Source organism: Aspergillus ochraceoroseus, assembly GCF_002846915.1.
Source record: "Aspergillus ochraceoroseus IBT 24754 chromosome Unknown P175scaffold_6, whole genome shotgun sequence".
In the NCBI taxonomy this organism is placed as follows: Eukaryota; Fungi; Ascomycota; class Eurotiomycetes; order Eurotiales; family Aspergillaceae; genus Aspergillus; species Aspergillus ochraceoroseus.
The window spans coordinates 278,238-299,468 of NW_024468481.1; the positions used below are offsets into that span (position 1 = coordinate 278,238).

The following is a 21,231-nucleotide window of genomic DNA, read 5'->3' on the forward strand; positions in this document are numbered from 1 at the left end:
TGTCTTTTAGCTTTTGTAGACCAAATTTTATCCCAACTTTTATTTTTTTTGGGGGGGGGGGGTCCCTAATGGGACGAAGGGCGTCCGTTTCTCATAGTAAATTGCATTGCGCCTTTTGAATGTTTGCAGATCATCATTCCTGGAAACCAGAGCTTTTCGCCGAAGTTGAAGACCCATCGTTGGTATCCGTTTTGTGGGTACTCCAGGAGGCGCTGCTTCGTTTGTTGTTCTCTTCCTCCTCCATAGAGAAAACCAAGTCACCTTGTTCCTCATCAATCTTGCTTGTGCTGACGGGCGACGAGACTGTACGGTCTAGCCGGCTGCTAGTACCGATGGATGATGGAGTATGACGGGCAGAAGGAGGATGAAGAGATAGACCGCTGAGCTGCTGGGATATCATAGAGGCTGAAGTATATCGTGGGGGGCTTCCGATAGGGCCGAGACTTGGGCTCATACCCAGGTTTAGTGAAGACTCACGTAGAGGGGATCCAATGTGTGAGAATGAGGTGCCCTGAGATTCTTCTTCTTTCTTTTGGCGCTGCTTCGCGAACAAGGCACCGAACCGAGAGGGGCTGGAAGCAAGCGGCGAGCTGACTTTGGAGAAACTGGTACCACTCATGCCTAGCCCACTAAGGTCACGGTGACTGGAGCTAAGGTCATGATCCGTGCGAGACATGCGTCGGAGTCGCTCTTGAGGAGTGAGCACGTCATCATGCAGGTTGATGGGCAAATAGTCCTCCTCCATCGGGAAATTACTATCGTCCCAGTCATCCAGAGCTGTGGGTCGGGGTACACTTGCGGAAAGCATGCGGGCCTTAACCGGTCGCTGGGAGTGAAGGAATCGCGAACTCAAGCCATCCTCCAGCATACCCGGGGGCGAGGATCCAATGAAAGATGATGAAGGCTTCCTCGAATCAGATCCATAAGCGGTGTCACGTAGATTTCGGAGCGCATCCGGGGGGGCGCCTATTCTCTGAGCAGGCGGGGACAGTTCCAGGCCGAACTTGGACGGCATAGAAGCAGCCACAGGGCCATAGCGAGCAGCATGTGAGATACCCTGGCTGTCAAAGGACGCAGGAAGCGGAGCATCAAGAGCAGTCAGATGCTGATGATGATTGGGGGACATCGGAAATCGTAATTCCTCAACCGGGGAGCCATATTTAGAACCAGCATCGGAGGCTAGACCAGTGTCGATTGATGGAATGGTGTCGTAGGGAGGTTGTTGCTGGGGGTGTAGCGCGGCGAATTCCTCTTGAGTGGGAAGCTGGGAGGTGTACCGTGGATCATGGCCGTTCATTCGTTGTTGCGAAAGCACCGAGTTCGTTAACGCGGAATCCTGGTTGACATACGCCTGCGGATTAACCCGACCACCTAAATTAAGATGGCTGCCACTCATTCCCATGCCCCCAGGGGTAGGCCGGTTTACACGTCGACCATCAGGTAGGATATGCGCCAGTGCACACTTTGCGCCAAATTTGCAGTTTCCCTAAACCCGCACATGACGTATTTGATCAGTGTCACATGGTCTCGAAGAGAAGGATGTAGCAGATGATGATATCGGATGATGCGTACCTTTGTGAAATATTTGCAGGGCGCATAATCGATCGCAGCATCGGTGGAGTGAAGGAATGGACAAGCAGGCCCGGCTTGACAAGCTCCTTGACGAAAGAACTTGCAGGGCACATGTTTGGTATCTGAAGTTGAAGAGCGGAGTTAAATTAGCTCTCTACCACGACGAGAAAAGAAAACCGATGCAACAGTGCGGCCAAGAGAATATTGCGCCAGGCGAGTGCATGAATCCCCAAATTTGACGGGATAATGGGAAAGGCATACTGCTCTGATTTGGGGGACTGCGGGCAGCCATGTCGAAGCCTGAGGGATTGCGAGCGTGACCGTTCTGGAGAGATTGAGGCCCGGATGGAACCGGGAGGGGAGCGCGACTTTTCATATCACCCGAGAGGGGATTCTGGGCGTGAGAAGTGTGAGCAGGATGGGGGTCAGGTTGAGGATTGCGAGAAGCCGACAACTGCATCTCCGAGGTCGAAGGGCAGTGAGTGCGAAGCAGAAACCGCGGGTTCGAAGCAAAAATCTGGAGGGGTTATCGAAAGGCGATTTCCACGGGTGGGGGGTTGGCGGTGAGGGAATCCGAATTTGGTGCAAAGATAGTAGTAATTTTCTTAGTGGCAAGTACTTTTTGTACTGATCATTATTTTATTTTATATATATTATTTACGGACCAGGGAAAAAAGAAGAGGAAAAAAGGGAATAAAAAGAAGAATAGCAAGACTGAAATTTATTCATAGGCACGGGATGGGTTGACTAGGAAGAGAGGGTTCTAGATGCTAACATAAAACGTAGCATTTCCGTCCTAATAAATTTCGATCTGTGGATACGAGGACTAGTACACTAGTACAGAGTACCTACAAGTACCTAGGTAGTTACTTAGTTCTTTGGGTTATGAAATAGACAAGCGGAATAGCAGCAGTGTTATTATTATTATTATTATCCGGTGGTATTACTATGGTTTAACAGATGACTTCTGGGTATTCAACAATACTAGCATTTGGGCAGGAATGCTACTACTACGAAGTACCAGGGATCAGTTGGTACCTAACACTACAGGGCTGATAACTTGAGGCGCACAATCATTAATGGTCTCTTGAATCTATGGATCCTTATCAAACTTTGGGAGAAGAGATTCGGAACACTTTCACTTCAGGTAGGACTCCTTCCTGAGGCAATTGAGGGCTGGGTTATCAATAACACAGGTCGAATCGCAAGTTCCCTCCCTGAAGCTCCAAGGTTCCGGGATACTTGTCTTGTGCTCACCCACAACGCTAAAACCAATGAAGCTCTAGGGGACTGTTCCATGTAAAAGTTGAAGTGTACTGGATAGCCATTGTACCGCGGTTTTTCTCTGAACTATGGTCAATTAGCCTAGTTTGTCCAGGGTATTTAAATTTGTTACATTGAAGCGAAAAAAAAAAAAAATTGGGGCTTACCAAGGAGCATCTTCTGTCAGAACCGAACCGATAGAGATCTGTTCCGCATATGGTTGGTGGACTGGTAGCCTCTCGTATTGTACGGGCTAGGTACGGACACATCAAGGTAATTACAGTAGGTAAAAGGGGTCCTTAACAAAAGTTTCATATAATTGCTTTGAAATCATCGCAAAGCCAAGGGGTTAGGGCACTGACCAAGTGAAAAAAGATACCTAGTAGATATAAGTACCCTTGAGTTGGTGTAACACCTCTTTCCCGGCTGCACATGCTCTTATGATGATCAGATAGGTTGCTCGGAAGATGTTACCTTTCTTATATGCAAACCTCCAAAGGGTTTCTCAAGGTGTGGATAAACAAAGATCAAGTGGGTAAAAGTAGTATAGAAGAAACAATCGATGAAAGAAGTTCAGCTATTTCAATAATTCCTAATGAGCTAATGCGGTTCCTGATAAATGTTTCCTCAAAGGATGATAAAAAAGATCAAAAGTTGTTGAAGGATTCCTGATTTCCTGATGTCAAACTTGACCATTCAGCTAAAAGGGTCTCTAGAGTCTAGACGACCATTTCGTCTGATACAGTATTATTTTTGGTCAACACCTGATTTCGTAGAATAGTGCGATCAGTGTCTAATACCAAAGAACTTGATGTGGGGATGCTGATCAACGACTTGTAATGAAAAAAAAAAAACACATGTCTCCATGTAAAATGCTGATCGTCAGACGCCCACAGGACTACCTTTCCTGGTCACTCATCAAGGCCAGTATTCTTCCTCATCGGTATCTTTGTTCTGCCCTTCTTCTTTCATACTGCATACGAGAGCATTCCTAAGAAGGACGCCTAGTAACATGCCAATAACTAACTATCTTTACCCGTTGCTTTGTCACGTTCCTAATGTTTTCCCCTCGACCAACGAGCGCGGCAGCTCAGTACCAGAAACACTGCGAGCGAGAGTGACAAGCATGGATTTATGTAAATAACGGCCTATGATGGGCCAAAAGTCCTTTCTGTTCACCTTCTCCCTGACCATTGTGTTTCCATTGGCCTTGGCGTAGAGGTACGAAATGATAAACCGGAAGAACAGGTAGCGGTGGGCTGGTTGATTGTCACCGAGGAATGTCAGCTCCTTCTTGTCAATGTCCTATATGATCAACTGTTAGCAGCTGGTTTTGTTGATAGAGTCTGCTGGGGGAGAACTGACCTCAAGGCGGACGATTGCTTTTTCCCGGTCTCCTGGTGTATAAGGGCCCACCCACACTGTCCTTGACCTCGTCGAGTAGTATGTACATCCGCGTCCGGCACCGCCTTTCTGCTGTCGCTCACGGTGACGGGTCTCGATCCGCTGCTCCTTCAGTACATCCACGTGTCGGTGCAGTGATTGCTCCAGGAATCGGAGCAATAACAATGGTGCCCTCATCCAGCCTGCGCTCGATGCTCCTTGCCAAAGTAATACCTGTTTAAGGGAGACGTAAGTTATGCGTACAAAGAGAAAGGAGGTCTCATCGCCGGACAGACGTTTCGGAACAAGATGCGCCGCCTTGATCTCAGATGATGGTAAAAGCATTGCGAGAACGTGGCACCAAGTCATGTCATGGTCTTCGGGGTCATTAGCACTGTAGTGCTGGGCAACATCTTGTTCCGAAAAGTCTGTCCGGCGATGAGACCTCCTTTCGCTTTGGTGCCGGAGAGGCGGTGTTATCCGATTGTTGTAAGATATTGGAGAAGGCTAGAGTAGGGAAGGCGAGGGAGAAAGGACCTTGTTAATGGTAGATGTCTGTGAGGGTGAGGTTTAGACTTGCGTGGTAAGTGGAAATGGCCTCTGATGCTTTGTGTTAGTGACACCACTTACTGTTTGAACTAGGTATCCTTTCCATATAAAACCCGAGACATGATGTAAGGTAGGTCATGTTTCAGGTTAGTTTAATTTGACTTGGATGCATCTGTATTTCTTTTAACAGATTATGATGGATGTCAAATCAATGACGAAATAGAAATAGATCCAATTTAGTGTCAAAACTAATGGAAAAGTAAAGGAAAGGGTTGTTTAAGATATATGAAGTTGTAGAACAAATTGACACAATAAAGACTGTGGCCTATGTGTCGCTAAGCGTTTGCATGGTGGTGGAAGTGAATGGAATGGTGATGGCATCCAGTATAGGTAGGCTCCCAGAAGGTTCCAACATCCCAATTGATTATGATATGCCAACACTAGCTAGCTGTACTAGACCTTTAGGGACCACACACATATTAAAAGCTCAAGAATGGAGTGATGCACTACACAGCCATCAACCAGCTCTCTCTTAAGAGCTCCGGCGTGATGCTTGAAACGGTGTGGGTAAACTCTGCTTCAAGCCAGGAATCCCAGTCCCAGTCAATCCATTCTGAAAATGAATACGCGTTGGCCTCGTGGGTGTAGTACTTGTCCATGCAGAGGAACGGGTTGAGATACCCTTCGTCATCATTGAAGTAGAGTGGGTCGTATATCTTTGCGACTAGTCGAGTACCTTCCTGGGGAAGCAACTGCGATGTTGACATTATTAATCGGACTGTAAGTATCTGTGAATTGTGGCCATCACCTCCTTTCAAAATATCGATAACCTCTAAACTAACAATGTCATTTCCCTCTCTGCCCGGATTTTTGTACTACTAGCGTTGGAGCCGAAACAAAGTGAGATTTTGCAGTAAATCTCCATCCAGGGCAATATGGCACTGGGCTGGGGGCTTCGGGAGCTCTGTTGACGGTATATGAATGTTCCAAGCACCGTCCATCATCTGCTTAGGTACATAACCTTGGAAGCTACGGTAAATGGGGGTATACTCCGTAAATACCCTAGGGTACCCGGTACATCAGAGTATTTAACCGCCATAGGCTGAATAGGGGATAGATCAACTTCGATCACAGGAATCTAGATATACCTTTGCTATCTCAATAGCCCAAACAAATACTAGTTCCGCATCCTAGGTCAAGAAACAAAACTGAGACTGGTGGGTGGATAAGGAGCATGGAGGAGTCTACTATTTATTCTACTATATTATAACAGAACGATAGTCGGGAAAATAAGGACTTGGAATCCCTTTTTCCCCAATTTATATTTAATGAGATGATGTGCCATTTGTTTCGGGTTGGGTTTCTTCTGTAGGAACAGGAACAGTCAGGCTCTTCTGGGGAGCCGGGGTGAGAATGAAAGCAGCCGGGATCAAGGGCGCAGCCGGATTCAAGTCCAGACCGAAACCAGGCTTATCGAGAATCGAAATATCCAGGAAGCCCTTGGTAGGGATGGGTTCGTTTAGGAAGAGATTGCCAAAGACGGGTTCGACGGTGTGGCCGTCGGCGGAGTTGGCAAGGTACTCCTGGAAGGGGGTGTTGGGTTGCGAGACAACAAAGTGGTAAGAGTAGGGACCGGAGGCGTGGGGGACGACCGGGAGATCATATGCGGCAGCAAGCGCCGAGACCTTAAGCAGTTCAGTGAGACCACCAAGCCACATGACGTCGGGTTGGATAATGTCGATGTGGCGGCCCTCGACGAGCTTGCGGAAGCCGAAGCGTGAGTACTCATGTTCACCGGTGGTGAACTTGACGGTTGGGTGGGCCCGCTTGAGCAGAGCGTGGCCATCGAAGTCGTCGGGACTGAGACACTCCTCCCACCAGTCAATGTGGAGGCCCTCGGCTTCGCAGCGCTTGACAAGTTCGATGGTGTAGGGCACATTCAGAGACATGTAGCAGTCGACGCGCAGGGGGAAGTTAGGGCCGACGCTCTCACGTTGCTTGCGGAGGTACTCGACGTTCTTGAGGAGACCTTCGACACCCTCGTCGGGGCCGTGGGGGAGGGCAACTTTGGCACCGGAGAATCCCATTGCCTTGGCTGAGGCAGGCTGGGGGCCGGTGCAATAGAAGTCCAAACGAGCGCGGGTAGCACCGCCGATGAGCTTGTAAACGGGCTCGTTGCGAACCTTGCCGACAAGATCCCACAATGCCAGGTCGATCACGGAGATGACGGCGATGGGGAGGCCTTTACGGCCGTAGAACATGGAAGCGCGGTACATCTTCTCGAAGAGTTCGTTCACGTCACGGGGGTCTATTAGAAAAGAAGAGAGTTGGTCTTATGTCCTGGTCTGTTCTTTTGTATCATATAGTCTGTTTAGCGTTCGTACCTGCACCGAGCAAGAAACGCTCAAAGTGTTGTTGCACCAGCCAGCAAGCAGGAGGGCCACCAAACCCAGTGGCAAAGCCCTTGGTGCCATCAGTCGCTTCGATTTCAATAAAGAAGGAGCCCAGAACATTAATTCCCCAGGATGTTCGCGATCCACGGTACTGTGCCCATCGGGTCATGGGGGTAGCGATGTCGCTATCGATCAGCCAGTGGCCACCTTTAACCTAAGGCGAAGTGAGCACACGAAAATGGACCGAGAATATTCAATGAAAGGGAAGAGCAGCATACATTGTGATAATCCCCACCAGATCCAACGCCATCAATAACAAAAGTGCGGATCGCCTTGATGCGGGGGAATGTAGCGGTAGTAGAAGCCATGGTGAAGAGGGTAACTCGGAGAAAGTGCGCAAAACTACAGTGTAAGAATGACGGGGGTAAAAAATGAAATTTAATATGCTAGATCTCCGCGAGGAAGGCAGGCCATATTTGAACGCCCACGATCTGGTCTGGATTCGAGGGGTTATACTCACAGTAAGAAGGTGAAGTCCTACCTCGGGGCAATGCTCGACCGAGATCAGCGAGCGGATCTGTGGAGGCGGAGAACTGTCGGCTTTTTGACTTGCCGTGTGTGGGGGAGTGATTTAATCCGTTCTTTTTTTTTTTTGTCGATTTTTCCCCTCCAACCCTGAGAGAGATTTCTTCTATATTTTTTTTTTCTTTTTGACTATCAGTGTAAATGTTATTTCATTATAATTTCTCTGATGAAACTAAATCCGGAATGTACTCTGTGTTGGTGGTTCTGTGGAGAGAGTTTGGTATTTTGCGGGGTTTTTTTTTGGTCGCGGGTAGAATCAGCCACATTCCACACCAAAGTCCATGGAATTGCTTCATTGACTAAATACTCTACTTTTTCTACTAAGAACCTCCAGCTATCTTAAACTCAGCAAGGTATTTCAATACAATAGATTATATATATCTAGAAATATATGTAGAGTCCCTCCTAACCCCTCCTATATAGAGTAAATAGCCAATATTATCCTTCCTATAGATGTGTAAGAGCCATCCGGGCGAGCAATCTACTACTGGCCCATGAGTTACACAAATCAAGTTATGTTTTCAGAGATACTAGTAGTAACAATATAAGCTGATAATAATTGTAGAACCTTGCCCTCCTGTAGTAGTATAATCATATGCTGAATGAATGGCTTCAAAATATTCGGTGTGGTGGGTGAACTAGCATGTACAAAGACAAGTTCTGCCTCAGGCACCACGTCCCCCAGTTTCGAACTTTCTTCGAGTCTCTCTCTCAGGATTCATTCATTCCCTTTCCATCTCTCCCCCTCCGCTATCCTCTTTCTCTGACTCCAAACCAACCGTATCCCAGACATTTCTTTTAATTATTATTCCTACATCTCCTTGGGGTCCGCCTCTCCTTTATCTTCCCCCCCCCCCCGATCTAGACTTGGCCCCAAGACTATCATGAGCTCCCGCGTCTGATGGTGTCCTAAAACTCCGACCTCGCTAAATCACCATGCCGAACACTGCTTCTGCAGTGACCACATCTTTTCAGACTTCCCCCGCGATCTTGAATCCGGTCGGTGATCAGGATAAGTATCACAGTGCGGATGAGTCTTGGTCTGCTGCGGACAGTGATAATGGTCTCGCGCCTAATGGCTCCACGCGAGGCCTGAAACGTAGACGCCCGCTTACCGTATCGTAAGTACTTTTGGTCTCCCCTGGTCCTGTCCTGAAGAAAATCATCAGGCGTTATTTCGCCGATCTTATTCCTTCATGCATGTTTTCGGGGATCCACTTTAGTTGCTGTTGGTTCCGGACGTTAACCAGCTCGACCTATCTAGATGTGAGCTATGTAAGCAGAGAAAAGTTAAGTGTGGTACGTTTTTCTCGCTGTAGCTTGTTTCATCAGCGCCTCATCTTACTTGCCTTGTCTCTATGCCGTCCCTTTCGCTTCCTTATCCATATGGGCTCTAATCTAGTTAGACCGAGCCCAGCCCAGCTGTGGATGGTGCTCTCGCAATGGCCAGGTGTGTGAGTACAAGGAGCGCAAAAAGCCTGGCCTCCGGGCAGGGTATGGCAAGGAACTAGAACAGCGGTTGGGTATGTTAATATGCACCCCATCTGCACTTACTTCAGCGGCAATGCTTAACTATTCGATCAACAGACAGGCTGGAGGAGGTCATTCAAGCGCAAGGCCGTCTCATTGAAACTCATCTTCTCCAGAACCAGCCCCATCTATCGCATGGCCTTTCACAACCAGCAGCTCTTTCCTACAGCTCCCCATCAGAGCCTTCTGCAGCACATGGGCCTAGCCCGCAAAATGCCTTCTACTTCCAAGACCCATCATCTGTTCCCCCCGCCCCGCGTCGCGCGGACACATCCATTACTAGTCCCACTGACTTGTCAGTGAAGAATGCCATGCCTAATCATATCCCGAGTGGCATTCCATCTGTCCCATCACTACCGCATATCACAAATACTACGCCTCAAAATGACTTTACCGATAACGAGTCATCCTTGAAGGTGCCTGTCAACTTATTCTCCAACCAACAACAGTCCTTTGCCGGCCCCGAGCTTGACCTTCCGCCGTATGATCTACTGTATGCACTAGTAGATCTGTATTTTGAGCATATTAACACATGGTGTCCCATTCTCCACCGGCGAACAACACTGGACACCTTTTTTGGCCCTTCGCCTCTTGAAGAGGCGGACCGAATGGTGCTTTATTCAATAGTTGTGACTACCCTTCGCTATTCAAGTGATAGTCGACTCACTGACGGGAACCGGAAACGATATCACGACTTTTCGAAACAAAAGGTGCTTCTGTACGGCCTCGAAAATTCATCGGTGAAGGCCCTTCAAGCTCTTGTGATCCTCGCGCTCGATCTAGTCGGATCCTCTAATGGCCCCCCAGGATGGAAGTTACTCGCTTTAATTACGAGATCAGTGGTCCAACTAGGACTAGCGGTCGAAACCAAATCATCACTCATTTCTCCTGTGTACCCATCCATATACACCTTACGAGCAGTAACACTCCCAGAACCAGACTCGTGGATTGAAGATGAAGGCAGGCGCCGCCTTTTTTGGATGGTCTACCTTTTAGACCGTTACTCCACAATTGCAACGGCGTTCGATTTTGCGTTAGACGATAAAGATATCGATCGCAAGCTTCCCTGCAAAGAAGAGTACTTTATTAAAAACCAACCAGTTGAGACCAGGTGGTTCCAGTCATCCACCGATCGTGCGGACCGTCTGACTCGTTCAGAGAACGTAGGGTCTTTTGGCCTTTATGTCGAGATACTTGGCATCCTCTCACGGATTCATCTCTTTCTGAAACGACCGGTGGATATCGGGGCTCTGTCTGATGTCGAGGAGTGGCAAGCAATGTATCGCAAATTGGACGACGAGCTGACAACTTGGGAGTTCAGCCTTCCCGCCGAGTATGCCTATGAAAATGCCTCTCGGGCATTTAATGGGTCGAAACAAAAAGGACACCATTGTGACTGGGTTCAGCTCCATGCCGCTTACCAAACGTAAGTACACAGCTATAGTCGATTACATTTACCTGTGAATTTCAATTAACACCAAGATGAACCATTTGATAGTGCGGTCATTCGCCTCCATTCGTCCGCAGCATATCCTACCACGCGGTCCCCGATATTTACGCCGTCGTACAGCGCAAGCCAAAGATGTTTGCTTGCAGTTGATATCATCCTCTCAGTGACTCGATTTGTCATTAACAACAACATTCTGGACAAGCTCGGGCCACCGTTCGCTTTTACCCTCTGGGTTTCCGCTCGTTTGCTCCTTGTTCATGGTTCCACAATCGCCCATACAGTCAGCCCAGATATCATATGCTTTGTTGAAACTCTCTCCCGAATGGGCAAATACTGGAAAGTCGCAGAACGCTACAGCTCCATTCTGCAACGAGTTCTGGATGAGTACAGGGAGTACCAGCAATCCGGTGCTGCGGACGGCGATAGATCCACGCCATCGTCCGTCAAGATTCTCGCAGATATGCGCCGGTGCGCATTTGACCTTGACTTTCTCATATCGCGACAGCCTCGGTCCTCACCCGCCGCAAGCCAAACGCCCGCTTCTACAGCCGGGGCCCTCTCACGAAACTTGGCAGCAAACGAACTGGAATACCTCGATGTCTTTGGCTTCTTCAACGTCCCTCGAGTTCCCCCGTCCCGCACGGCCGACATCACCAGCCTTGACATGAACGAAGCCGTGAATAATCCCATGTCGATCCACGGCCTCACGGGAACAGGAAACAATAGTTCTTCCATAGTGGGCAGCACTCTATCCAACACGAACGAATTCAATATCACGAACTACTTAGTCCCGACACCAGAGACCGACTGGCTTTTTCGTCCTGAGGGCTAAGCTCGATCAAGATGAGGAGGACGACGAGAAGCTTAGCCTGAACCTTTTTTTTTTTTTTTTTTTTTTTTTTCTCTAGTACTATGTACCTACCTAGTACTCAGAATCCCACCCGAGTCTCTGGAATTCGTGCCCAAAGGTCATGTCACATTTTACATGACTTGCCCCCTTCCCCAGGCGGAGGAAAGTGAGAAGATCCCATCCAGCACCCGGCTTCTATGGCTCACAAGCAATCCCACCAATCTAGCAGCTACGGTGGAAGCAGGGGGGGGGGTGCTCCCCAAGCCAAGCCAAGCCAAGCAAACTCGAATGCAAAAAAGCCTAGTCCCAGCTTTCTTCACTTGCACTTTCTTGTCTCCCGTGCGGAAGGAATCCCGCGAACCTCCAGCGTGATGGAGCTCTAAGCGGGTGTGTTTAGGGTTAGAGGAGAATCATGTTTATATTGTATTGTAGCTTTGCCAGTCTATAATTTTCCCTCGCCGATGACGGCTCCGGGGGGGGGGGGGGGAAAGAAAGAAAAAAAAAAAAAAAAAAGGTAAGGGAATGCGCCAATTCCAGCCTGGGTGCTTCTGGTGAGATCTTGAATTGTCTACTTTGCTTTTACTCGTTCATATACTGTGCAAGATACCCTAGCGAACAGGTAGACAGACCGACGAATCTAGTTTAAAGGAGTATGAAAAGAAAAGAAGAGGAAATTTATTTGGTAATAAAGTTTCTTAGAGGACCAGCCCTGTAAAAAAAAAAAAAAAAAAAAAAAAAAAAAAAAAAAGAGCACAGCGAATAAAACCAGTAAACACGAGGAACACTTTGTGCATCAAGATCTTCCAGTTTCAGCTGCAGCAGAGGGCCATCACTAATTCCTAAAGGGGGAGTCCCACAAAAACATGACACATGGATAACACGAACATCGGATGAAACCATCGATGTCTCTTCTAAGAACAGATGAAAGGGAGAATAAAAAAAGACATGATAGCATAAACAAAATAACCACCACATCCTAGTGTCGTTTGGTACCCGCTCTTTCCTCAGTAGGCTCGATTCTAACGAGAATTTCTTCAAGAAATCCTTCTAAAAACGAGGGAATATTGGCCCCCATCCCCACAGGTGCGTCATTATCCCAGCGCTCGATTCTAGCGAGAATGCCAGACAAATCATTGGCGAGCGATTCTATCATTTCTTGGGCATGCTCTCTCCGCGCCTGGAGTTCCGCAGACTCCTTACGGTGGTGGATGTCATCTGGGCGCGAGAGGAGTTCTGCTCGACGGGCGCGGCGGCGAATCGCTCCGCTAAGAGCGGGAATGATAACGCTGTTAAGGGCCGTAATATTTTCTGATGTTTGGGGCCTTTTTGCCTCATGTACATTTGAATCAAGGGTCTTCTGGGGCCGAGGATAATATGTACTCGTAGAAGGGTTTTGTGAACTGGGTAGAGGTGACTGTAAGGGCTTATGTGCTTGCGATGGTGGCTGCGGTGACACATGCTTTGGTGTGGGAGGAGGACGAGGAGGGGAATGGGAATGGCGCGGAGGCTGGGGTTGCGGCTGAGAAAATAGCGGAGGTGGAGGGAGCGAATCGATTCCAGATCTGAAATTTTGCTCTGCTATATTTCGAGGCGAGGATGCCGGATTACGCCCTTGGGGAGATGGTACATCCACTGAAACATGTGGCTGGTGGGTCAATGGTGTTGTGACGGGGCTATTCCGGTCTATTAGATTTGTTATAGATGTTCCCGGAGAGCGATCGAGCTGCAGGAAACTCAGGTCTTGAGCTAAAGACTGTTGCAGAGCTTTGTCATACTCGCTACTAGGACTCTCCTTTGGTTGATGAGGCACTGATCTGGAAAGATGGGACGGCGTCCGAGGAGGGTCTTCGGTGTGTGCTGACTTCACCGGAGAGGGAGGTAAAGGGATCTTAGTCGGCGATGATGCTTTCGGAGTAGCAACATTGGGGGGTCTGGTTTGAACAAACGACGACGGTGTACGATTGTTGGGGTTTGGCATTTCCTTGCGAGGTTCGTCTTTGATGATCCGCTCTTTCTTTTCTTGACTCCTGATGTTCATATCGGTCACCTTTATTGGATTCAAACCTGGTGGTCGCCCGACAGGGCGAACAGTACCAAAATCCCAAAGATCATCGTCATCCTCAGTACCTGCTGGATTGGATATTGTCTCTTGAACAAGTTCATCATCTTCATCGTCCTTTCTATTACCATGGACTGCCTGCCAGCGTTCGTAACGTTCGATCAATTCTGTCAAGTAGTTCGTTTTCTTCGCTCTCTTGATGAATGGGTGCTCAAGCAGCTCTCTGGCGGATGGCCGTTCTCTAGGGTCGCGTCGCAAACAAAGTTCAACAAAGTTCTTAAAGGCTTTGCTGTAATCACCTTGTAGGGTAGGGGGAGGGTTTTTGGGAATCAAGAACAAAACTTTCATGGGATGAATATCTGAGTATGGAGGCTCTCCGTGCGCCAACTCAATTGCAGTGATACCAAGAGACCAAATGTCTGCCTTATAATCGTATCCTGACTGTTTGATAACCTCAGGGGCCATCCAAAAAGGAGTTCCAACAAAGGTATTCTTCTTCGTCATGGTGGCAGATAGCTGACTTGAGACGCCAAAATCTGCGAGCTTTACCTGGCCACCCGACGTAAGGAGAATATTCGCAGCTGTGAATAACATTTTGTTAAAAAAAAAAAAAAAAAAAAAAAAAGGGAGGGGGAGGCGGTATGGTTTTAGGAAGAAGGTACCCTTAACGTCACGATGCAACTTTTTATCGCTATGCAGGTAGTCTAACCCACGGAGCAGTTCCCTGACAATGATCACAATGTATTCCTCTGGGATGGGCCCTGGACGCATCAAATCAGAGCAACTACCTCCGGAGCAGAATTCCATGACAATCCATAAACTCGACCCCTTCAAGTACGACCCATGATATCTAGTCACGTATGGGGAATTGAGTTCGGATAGGATGGCGATTTCCTGGATAATATCTTCGACTTCGTCCTCGGCATTTTCGACGTCAATGATCTTAATCGCAACGGATGTACCGGTGCGCTTATCAACACTGCATAACAACAGGGGCGGTTAAAGAGTATACCTCAAGGGCTAGCGCGAGAGAGGAAGTTGGCATACCCTTTGTATACCCGTCCGAAGCTGCCACCACCTGCATCACGAGTTAGGGACTTTGACATGACTAACGGCTATTATTCTGTCATGTTATTCAACATACCAATGCAGTTCTGCTTCATGTAAATGGTTTCCGGATCTACCAGGCCCTCCATTTTGGCGGCGCTTAAATTGCTCGCAGGGAAGATAGCTGTCAGTCAATCATGCACAGGCGCGTAATGCTAGGAAGTTGGTTAGTATAGAAGAAATCCCCGATGATAGACGCAAGTCCAATATCTGGCTGCAGAGAGAGAAATGTGGAAAAAGCATAATATATAAGGAGCCAGGAGAGCTGATCAACAACTGAACACCAGCGACAACGGACTTACCGATCGCCTGGGGGAAGGGTAAACGGAGAACGGTCCAAGGGGGCGGTGCTTCCAGGTACAGAATTGGTTTTGGTGAAAAACTCCACTGCCTATTGGTTTTTTTTTTTCGTGAAATCCCTCGTCATCAACAAGAGTAGCAGCTGAGTGTCGGAACGGTGGGCTAGAATCGAGGAGGGCCCAAGAAAGGGAATTCTGCCAGTCCTTCCTTGCTTGATGCTAATTCCAAGTCATTGGGGGAGGGGGAGTGAAGGGAATCAAGTATTGACAATATAATGTGGAAGGGGGGTAGTTCTGAGGAAAGTCGAATTGAAATTTCCCTTGCATCATCGACAGAGACGAGGACAACAACCAACAACAACAATAACAACAATAACAACAAACACCCACCTTGGAACGTATGTGAAGCGACTTGAGGGGGACGCTGGATGTTGATTGGGGGCAGCGCGGGGTTTATTTTGCCGGGCGGTAAACTACTCTGTATACGGAGTAGTAGTACTCCGGAAGGAAGGGCATTAGTAGTTGTTCGGAAGCAGGGGGGACTGGAAAGGATAACGGAGGAGACCTGGTATCTTATATGGTTCTAAAGATAGTCACCGTTATGCTCCGTTCTACAAATTATCTACTCTGGCTCACCAATCTTGTGTGCCTCAATTCTTCATCCCCCGCTCTACAAGTACATCACGGGCCTGCAAAAAGGATCGTTATGTCCGTGGGGATCCCTTCTACGGAGACTGGAGTGGTACCTAGGACAGAAGCAGAGATAAATAACCATAGCCCATGTAAAGGCATCCATGAGTCTATCATTGCCGGCATTCATGAAGTATGACCCGTTAGGGTTGACTCCTAATCCTCAATATATCCTATCATGACCGTTCCATTCTTGAGACCAGCAGCTTCCACAGTCAGGTCAAGCACATCGATCAAATTGCGACCCATCGAGTTGAGCTCAAATTCCACTCCTGCCTTATCCGCCAACGGAGGATCAGCCTTCAGCCACTCATAAATCCTCCTGACCGGATCGTTTAAGGCAAAACGCCTGATAACTCTGCCGGTAGGATGACGGAACTGAATCCGTGTCGTGGTGGCAGGATCAGCAGGAGGTTCGGTGTGCGGTTGATCGCTAGGGATTGATGAAAAGAGAGATACTTCAGTCCCAGCATCTCCACCGGCCCCGGCCTCCTCCATACCGATATCCTCCTCATCGACGGCTCTCCCTTTACCCTTAACATCTTCGACGCTGCGGGTCAAGTCATCAGGATCTTCCATCCTTCTTGGTTGCAATGCGTCATGGCCAAGGCTATTCCTCAATGCCATCTCCATCATCTCCTCTTCAGTCATAGCATCGATACTTTTCTCCTTCGTCTCCGGTTTTCGCCTGGCCACAGGGTTCCGCACGTTATGGTTCAGGCTGTAACGGTCAAGGAACTCGTGAAGCTGCATGAGGAATTCCGCCGCCCTCACCACAGGGGGTCCTGACCACACCTTCATCTGTTCACCTGTGCGAGGATCGACAATGGCGATGTGGGGGTAGTTGTCGGACACATCACTGGCCTGAAAATAATATTGCAGATATGGTGCGGCGCGGGGATCGTCTTTGGAGTATTGCAAGAATATGAAATGTTCTTTGATGGTATCCTTAACACTAGGATCTTTCCACAAGTCCCGGTTCAATATTTGACAGTCAAATATGGATGGGTCCTGAATGTTCACCAACAGCCACTTCTCATTATCACGACCCTCCTGTCGAGCCAGATCCCACGGTAGCCTTGAGATGATCTCAAAAGGCGGTCGGTACATTTCTGCGAGCATGTTTGATTTGTTTGACGATTCGGAAGCTCCTCCCGTCGCCGCTGCCAGCCTTTCACGATGCGATGCCTCCTCCTCCTCCCCCGTCCATATCGAAGCCGTGTCTCTCTGATTGAAGATGCCGGGTCGATCTAGGGAGAAAATCAATCAGTGACAAAAAATCCCGACGAATGAGGAGCAGAGTTTCGAGAGGGAAAGACCAACTGCTTCGTCTCTGGCGGGCGCGGAGTTCACCCAAAATGTTCGCATGCATATCACCATCATCAAAGTCCGCCTCAGGCCCCACCAGGGTTTCGGTCGTGCGAGCAAGCGGCGCACGCACGTCATCGGCGCCATCGTTCCCATTGTACATTTCTTCCTGCAAACGACGAGCCATCGCCGCATCATCTTCAAATGTCGATGCATTTCGGGATTGCTCTCGGGGCGTGGATCGGGTCTCGTTTACGCTGGCGTCATCGTCGGAGTCAAGATGTATAATTCCAGAGTTATCTTCATACCCAGAAGAGCGCGGAGCTCTGCTAGTTGTAGTAGAAGTAGAAGATGTAGGCTCTTCAGTTAGGGGTGCTCCGCCATTCTCAAAGTAAAGCTGCATCGCCTGCTCAATGTTGAAATCGGTCAGCTGCAGATACTGCGCTGCGAGCTCCGGTGTTGAGCCGGTGATCTCGGTGAACTGAGCCACCACATCGCCGTCCATGGCGAACAGAGAATTCCAGTGGTACTTCTAGAGGTAAAGAAACGAAGCCGATTTCGTGTGCCGCTAATCAGTGATTGTAAAGCCGTAAAATGAGACCGTGTGTTCTTGTACAACTGCAAAGGCAATGCAAACAAGTGCAAACTAAGCCCAGGCGTTTAGGGCCCGACCAGTAATATTTTAGCAAAGCCAAGAGCGAAGAAGTGTTCTCAGTGGCATGTGAGAGAAGGAATAGGAAGAAGAGGATGAAGACGAAGACGAAGAAGAGGAGGAGGAGGAGGAGAAAGTAAATAAGGGAGCAAGTTCATAGCCTGACAGAGCAGTCAAACCACACTCCACTACCATTCGCCAGCGTTAGGCAGGATTGAGTGACGCACTTGTTGGATCTATTCGGAGCTTTAGTTTTCCCGGTTCCGGCAAGTTCTGCATAAATAACCATGACTAATGACTTAGGTAATAGTTACTTGGCGCGTGACGCGTGATCGGACGCGCCAAAAGCGACGCGACTCTCAAGGCTCGGGAACCAATTATGCCTTCTTTGGACAGGGCGCATATTTGCCTAGGAGCTTACTACCTACCTACCTGGGTATCAAGAGTCAGTTCTCAACAAGCAGTTGCTCATGTATTAGTACCTTGTCACTAGTCAATCACTGGGAAGTTCCTGCTCTTATTCAATTCTTATCCCAACTGCTCCTGCCACAGTTCCTCGTCATGGCTGTGACAATCTTAGGCAAGCGTCAACGAGGCACCATTGAAACAGAAAGTATGGCCGCTTAGCTCCTACCTCCATATTTTGGTCAATTACTGACTAAATCGCATCAATAGCATCTTTACCACTGCGTAGTGGGAGCAAGCGTCGTATCCATGCACCTCGCATCCATCGAGAAGAGAAGCCGTCTTCACCACCCTTGACACGCCAGCTTCGCTCCAAAGGAAAAACAAGCAGCAATTTCCAGCAGGAGAATGACACCCAAATCAAAGACCCTTTGGTTGAGAATGAGCGACCAAAGGAAACCACTTTACGAGATACTCAAGCGCCGTCCCCGTCGATACGAAATTCTCTCCCACCCACCTCACAGCCCACCAACGGTAAGCCCGAGATACTCGTTTAGAAAGAGATCGAGCTAACGTACCTAGATGAAAATACAAAACGGGTAGAAGTCAAAACTCCCTCGAAGGCAAGGTATAGAAATGCGCTAGAATCCCCACCGGTCACCCCCAAGCATCGAGTTCAAGTCGGAGGGAAAGCGTTGACACCACGCACCCCACGACAGATAGGCACCCCAACCACTGTTCAAACCATCTACACGCATGCACGACAGTTGTTTGCTCGAGGCGCGAGCTCAGCCCGGATAGTCGGTCGGGATGCGGAGCGAGAAAAACTATCTACATTCATCAGAGACGGCGTACAGTCGGGCAAAGGTGGTTGTATGTACGTCAGCGGTCCTCCAGGCACCGGAAAGAGCGCCCTTGTTAGAGAGGTCTTTGGTGAACTTGACCTCGGCTCAATCAAGGTGACACAACTCAATTGCGCAAGTATGAGGAGTGCACGGGACGTTTACAGCAAGCTCATCGAGGATCTGTGCGATGATAGCGAAGTTTTTAAGAAGAGCGAGGCCGATAGACTGAGGAGCATGTTTGTCCCCGAGAAGCAAAAGAAGCAGCATGCGAGCAGGGACGACGATATGTTCCTGGTTATGCTGGATGAAATTGACCACCTCCTTACCTCGGACGCTGGTATTCTTCAGTCCTTGTTTGAATGGTCTCTACAAAAAGAATCAAAGCTAATGCTCATTGGAATTGCCAATGCACTTGATTTGACTGACCGATCTTTGCCTCAGCTGAAGGCAAAGAACTTGAAACCTGCTCTACTTCCTTTCCTGCCTTACAATGCTGGCCAGATTGCGAACGTTATAATCAATCGTCTTCGATCTCTCCTTCCTGAAAATCAATCAGAGGATCCGAAATTCATTCCCTTTGTTCAACCCGCAGCTATTCAGTTATGTGCGAAGAAAGTCGCTTCGCAAACTGGAGACCTACGCAAAGCATTTGAACTCGTCAAAAGTGCGATTGACCTGATTGAGCATGAGACATTGCAGAAGCTTGACAAGCAAAGTACGGAAAGCTCTTCGAAGACAATTCTAGTCGAGAATAACAATCTTTCGGCTTCTCCGAGACATTCAGCACCCAAACAAACCGTATTCCCTTATACGGCCCTTACGGCTCCTCGAGCCAGCATTGCCCATGTGGCACGGATTACTTCTTCCGCTTTTGGACAGGGAACAGTTCAAAGGCTGCAGTGCCTGAATCTTCAACAAAAGGCAGCAATTTGCGCCTTAGTTGCACTTGATCGAAAACGCCGTGAAGGCGAAGTTCAGGGAACACCGTCAAAGTCGAAGAGCATGGTGCCAACCGTGAAACAGATCTTCGACGCATATTGTACTCTTTGCCGAACAGATAATATCTTACATCCATTAACATCAACCGAATTCAAGGACGTCCTTGGCAGCCTAGAGACGTTGGGACTGGTTGGCGAGTACCAGAGCCGTGGTCGCGGTGGAACAGTCGCTGGTGGCTCGGATATACGACGAACTCCTTCAAAGTCTAGCAGTATATTCCTCAACAAGGCATTAGACGAGCAGAGCCTGGTTTGCTTTGTCTCACAAAAGGAAATTGAGAGTCAGATTACAGGTCCTGGGGAGGGTATTCTCCGGCGATTTTTCATGGGCCAAGGATTATAAACGTTTCTTCTTTTCTTGGTATCTTCTGCATTGGTCTTGGGAGCATTTTAGGAGTCGATCAACTAGCGATTGTATTGGGGTACTCATTGGAGTTCGACTAAGCATTCTGGTCAGCGTATTCTTTTTACCCTCATTTTCATCTCCTTTGTGCTACTAGCCTAAAATAAATAAACAAATCAAAATCAAATGATCTTACATCACTACCTACATCATTGTAGTTAAGAATCATTACCACACCGCTACGAGGATATGAAGACGAAAGGCCAAAATATAGTCAATACACAGGCTCTCCCACCGCTTAAATACAAGGTCAAGAGATAGACAAGTAGGTAGAGTTGAACAGGGAAATATCTAGAAAAAAAAAAAAAAAAAAAAAGAAGTGGGAAGAGTAACATCGGGGGGGGGGGGGGGGGGGGCATAAGATGACCAAGTAAAGACAGGACAAGACAAGGCAAGAAAAGTGTGTGGGCACGAAAGTTGAACAAACATACAAGGGGAATCAGGTATGCAAGGAAAGGAGGGGCTGGAGAAAGAAAAAAAAAAAAAGGAAAGTTGTTCAAGGTTGTCCAGGCAATGGAAATGATAATGGAATGGTAATGATAGGCATGATTTATTCGACAATAGGAACTGGAATGGGAACGATGAGTGAAAGGGAGAATGGGATATAGGTATAGGAGAACAAAATCCACGAGGGAAAGAGGAAGAAAGGAAGATAACAAATATATATGATATGATATGGTATCCCAGCTGCCCACCCATCCTTCTGGCACAAGCAGAACAAAACAAGACACAACACAGCATAACAAAGCAAAGCAACATCTCAATCTTATTCGGAATCGGAAAAGGCCCTGCCTTGCCTGGAGAAAAGGTTGAAATGTTGGTGCGGTGACTGACATACACCATGACAGTCCCTTGCGCGGGTTCAAGATGAAGGTGTGATAGAGTATGTA

The 21,231-nt window shown here is 48.2% G+C and overlaps 8 protein-coding genes across 8 annotated transcripts; 2 read left to right on the plus strand and 6 right to left on the minus strand.

Annotated features, from left to right (window-relative positions):
• Window positions 1–133: 133 nt before the first annotated feature.
• On the minus strand, window positions 134–1,948 carry P175DRAFT_0440743 (putative spindle poison sensitivity protein Scp3; the record flags this gene model as incomplete). Its single annotated transcript, XM_040894037.1, has 3 exons — window positions 134–1,486; window positions 1,573–1,694; window positions 1,813–1,948. The coding sequence occupies 3 exons, from the start codon at window positions 1,946–1,948 to the stop codon at window positions 134–136; spliced, it is 1,611 nt and encodes a 536-aa protein (XP_040750518.1).
• A 1,934-nt stretch (window positions 1,949–3,882) lies between these two features.
• P175DRAFT_0494281 (uncharacterized protein) lies at window positions 3,883–4,906 on the minus strand (the record flags this gene model as incomplete). Its single annotated transcript, XM_040896008.1, has 4 exons — window positions 3,883–4,140; window positions 4,201–4,452; window positions 4,483–4,646; window positions 4,849–4,906. 4 exons carry the CDS (start codon window positions 4,904–4,906, stop codon window positions 3,883–3,885), a joined length of 732 nt encoding a protein of 243 aa, XP_040750519.1.
• Window positions 4,907–5,273: 367 nt separating this feature from the next.
• On the minus strand, window positions 5,274–5,534 carry P175DRAFT_0440763 (uncharacterized protein; the record flags this gene model as incomplete). Its single annotated transcript, XM_040894038.1, has 1 exon — window positions 5,274–5,534. The coding sequence occupies one exon, from the start codon at window positions 5,532–5,534 to the stop codon at window positions 5,274–5,276; it is 261 nt and encodes an 86-aa protein (XP_040750520.1).
• A 558-nt stretch (window positions 5,535–6,092) lies between these two features.
• Window positions 6,093–7,528, minus strand: P175DRAFT_0440738 (L-rhamnonate dehydratase; the record flags this gene model as incomplete). Its single annotated transcript, XM_040894036.1, has 3 exons — window positions 6,093–7,075; window positions 7,152–7,374; window positions 7,439–7,528. 3 exons carry the CDS (start codon window positions 7,526–7,528, stop codon window positions 6,093–6,095), a joined length of 1,296 nt encoding a protein of 431 aa, XP_040750521.1.
• A 967-nt stretch (window positions 7,529–8,495) lies between these two features.
• On the plus strand, window positions 8,496–11,597 carry P175DRAFT_0482036 (putative C6 transcription factor). Its single transcript, XM_040895484.1, has 5 exons — window positions 8,496–8,866; window positions 9,010–9,044; window positions 9,152–9,268; window positions 9,333–10,701; window positions 10,774–11,597. The coding sequence occupies exons 1-5, from the start codon at window positions 8,682–8,684 to the stop codon at window positions 11,555–11,557; spliced, it is 2,490 nt and encodes an 829-aa protein (XP_040750522.1). The 5' UTR covers window positions 8,496–8,681; the 3' UTR covers window positions 11,558–11,597.
• Window positions 11,598–12,306: 709 nt separating this feature from the next.
• P175DRAFT_0549244 (putative Ste20-like serine/threonine protein kinase) lies at window positions 12,307–14,830 on the minus strand (the record flags this gene model as incomplete). The annotated part of the gene is made up of 4 exons (XM_040900428.1): window positions 12,307–14,215; window positions 14,297–14,613; window positions 14,682–14,742; window positions 14,779–14,830. 4 exons carry the CDS (start codon window positions 14,828–14,830, stop codon window positions 12,552–12,554), a joined length of 2,094 nt encoding a protein of 697 aa, XP_040750523.1. The 3' UTR covers window positions 12,307–12,551.
• Window positions 14,831–15,619: 789 nt separating this feature from the next.
• On the minus strand, window positions 15,620–17,810 carry P175DRAFT_0502647 (DNA-protein crosslink repair co-factor UBX5). Its single transcript, XM_040897434.1, has 2 exons — window positions 17,054–17,810; window positions 15,620–16,980 (listed from the first exon to the last, which is right to left on the minus strand). The coding sequence occupies exons 1-2, from the start codon at window positions 17,541–17,543 to the stop codon at window positions 15,887–15,889; spliced, it is 1,584 nt and encodes a 527-aa protein (XP_040750524.1). The 5' UTR covers window positions 17,544–17,810; the 3' UTR covers window positions 15,620–15,886.
• Window positions 17,811–18,106: 296 nt separating this feature from the next.
• Window positions 18,107–20,281, plus strand: P175DRAFT_0482043 (AAA family ATPase CDC6; the record flags this gene model as incomplete). Its single annotated transcript, XM_040895485.1, has 4 exons — window positions 18,107–18,303; window positions 18,366–18,629; window positions 18,678–19,655; window positions 19,725–20,281. Exons 1-4 carry the CDS (start codon window positions 18,252–18,254, stop codon window positions 20,279–20,281), a joined length of 1,851 nt encoding a protein of 616 aa, XP_040750525.1. The 5' UTR covers window positions 18,107–18,251.
• Between the last annotated feature and the right edge of the window lie 950 nt (window positions 20,282–21,231).

Bases quoted from the DNA above. Each gene is read 5' to 3' on its own strand.
- P175DRAFT_0502647 (XM_040897434.1), bottom strand. From the start codon at position 17,543: ATGGACGGCGATGTGGTGGCTCAGTTCACCGAGATCACCGGCTCAACA. The intron at 16,981-17,053 runs GTTGGTCTTTCC...TTTTCTCCCTAG, and splicing joins CGCCCGCCAGAGACGAAGCA to ATCGACCCGGCATCTTCAAT.
- P175DRAFT_0482036 (XM_040895484.1), top strand. From the start codon at position 8,682: ATGCCGAACACTGCTTCTGCAGTGACCACATCTTTTCAGACTTCCCCC. The intron at 9,269-9,332 runs GTATGTTAATAT...TTCGATCAACAG, and splicing joins GGAACTAGAACAGCGGTTGG to ACAGGCTGGAGGAGGTCATT. The intron at 10,702-10,773 runs GTAAGTACACAG...ACCATTTGATAG, and splicing joins CTCCATGCCGCTTACCAAAC to TGCGGTCATTCGCCTCCATT.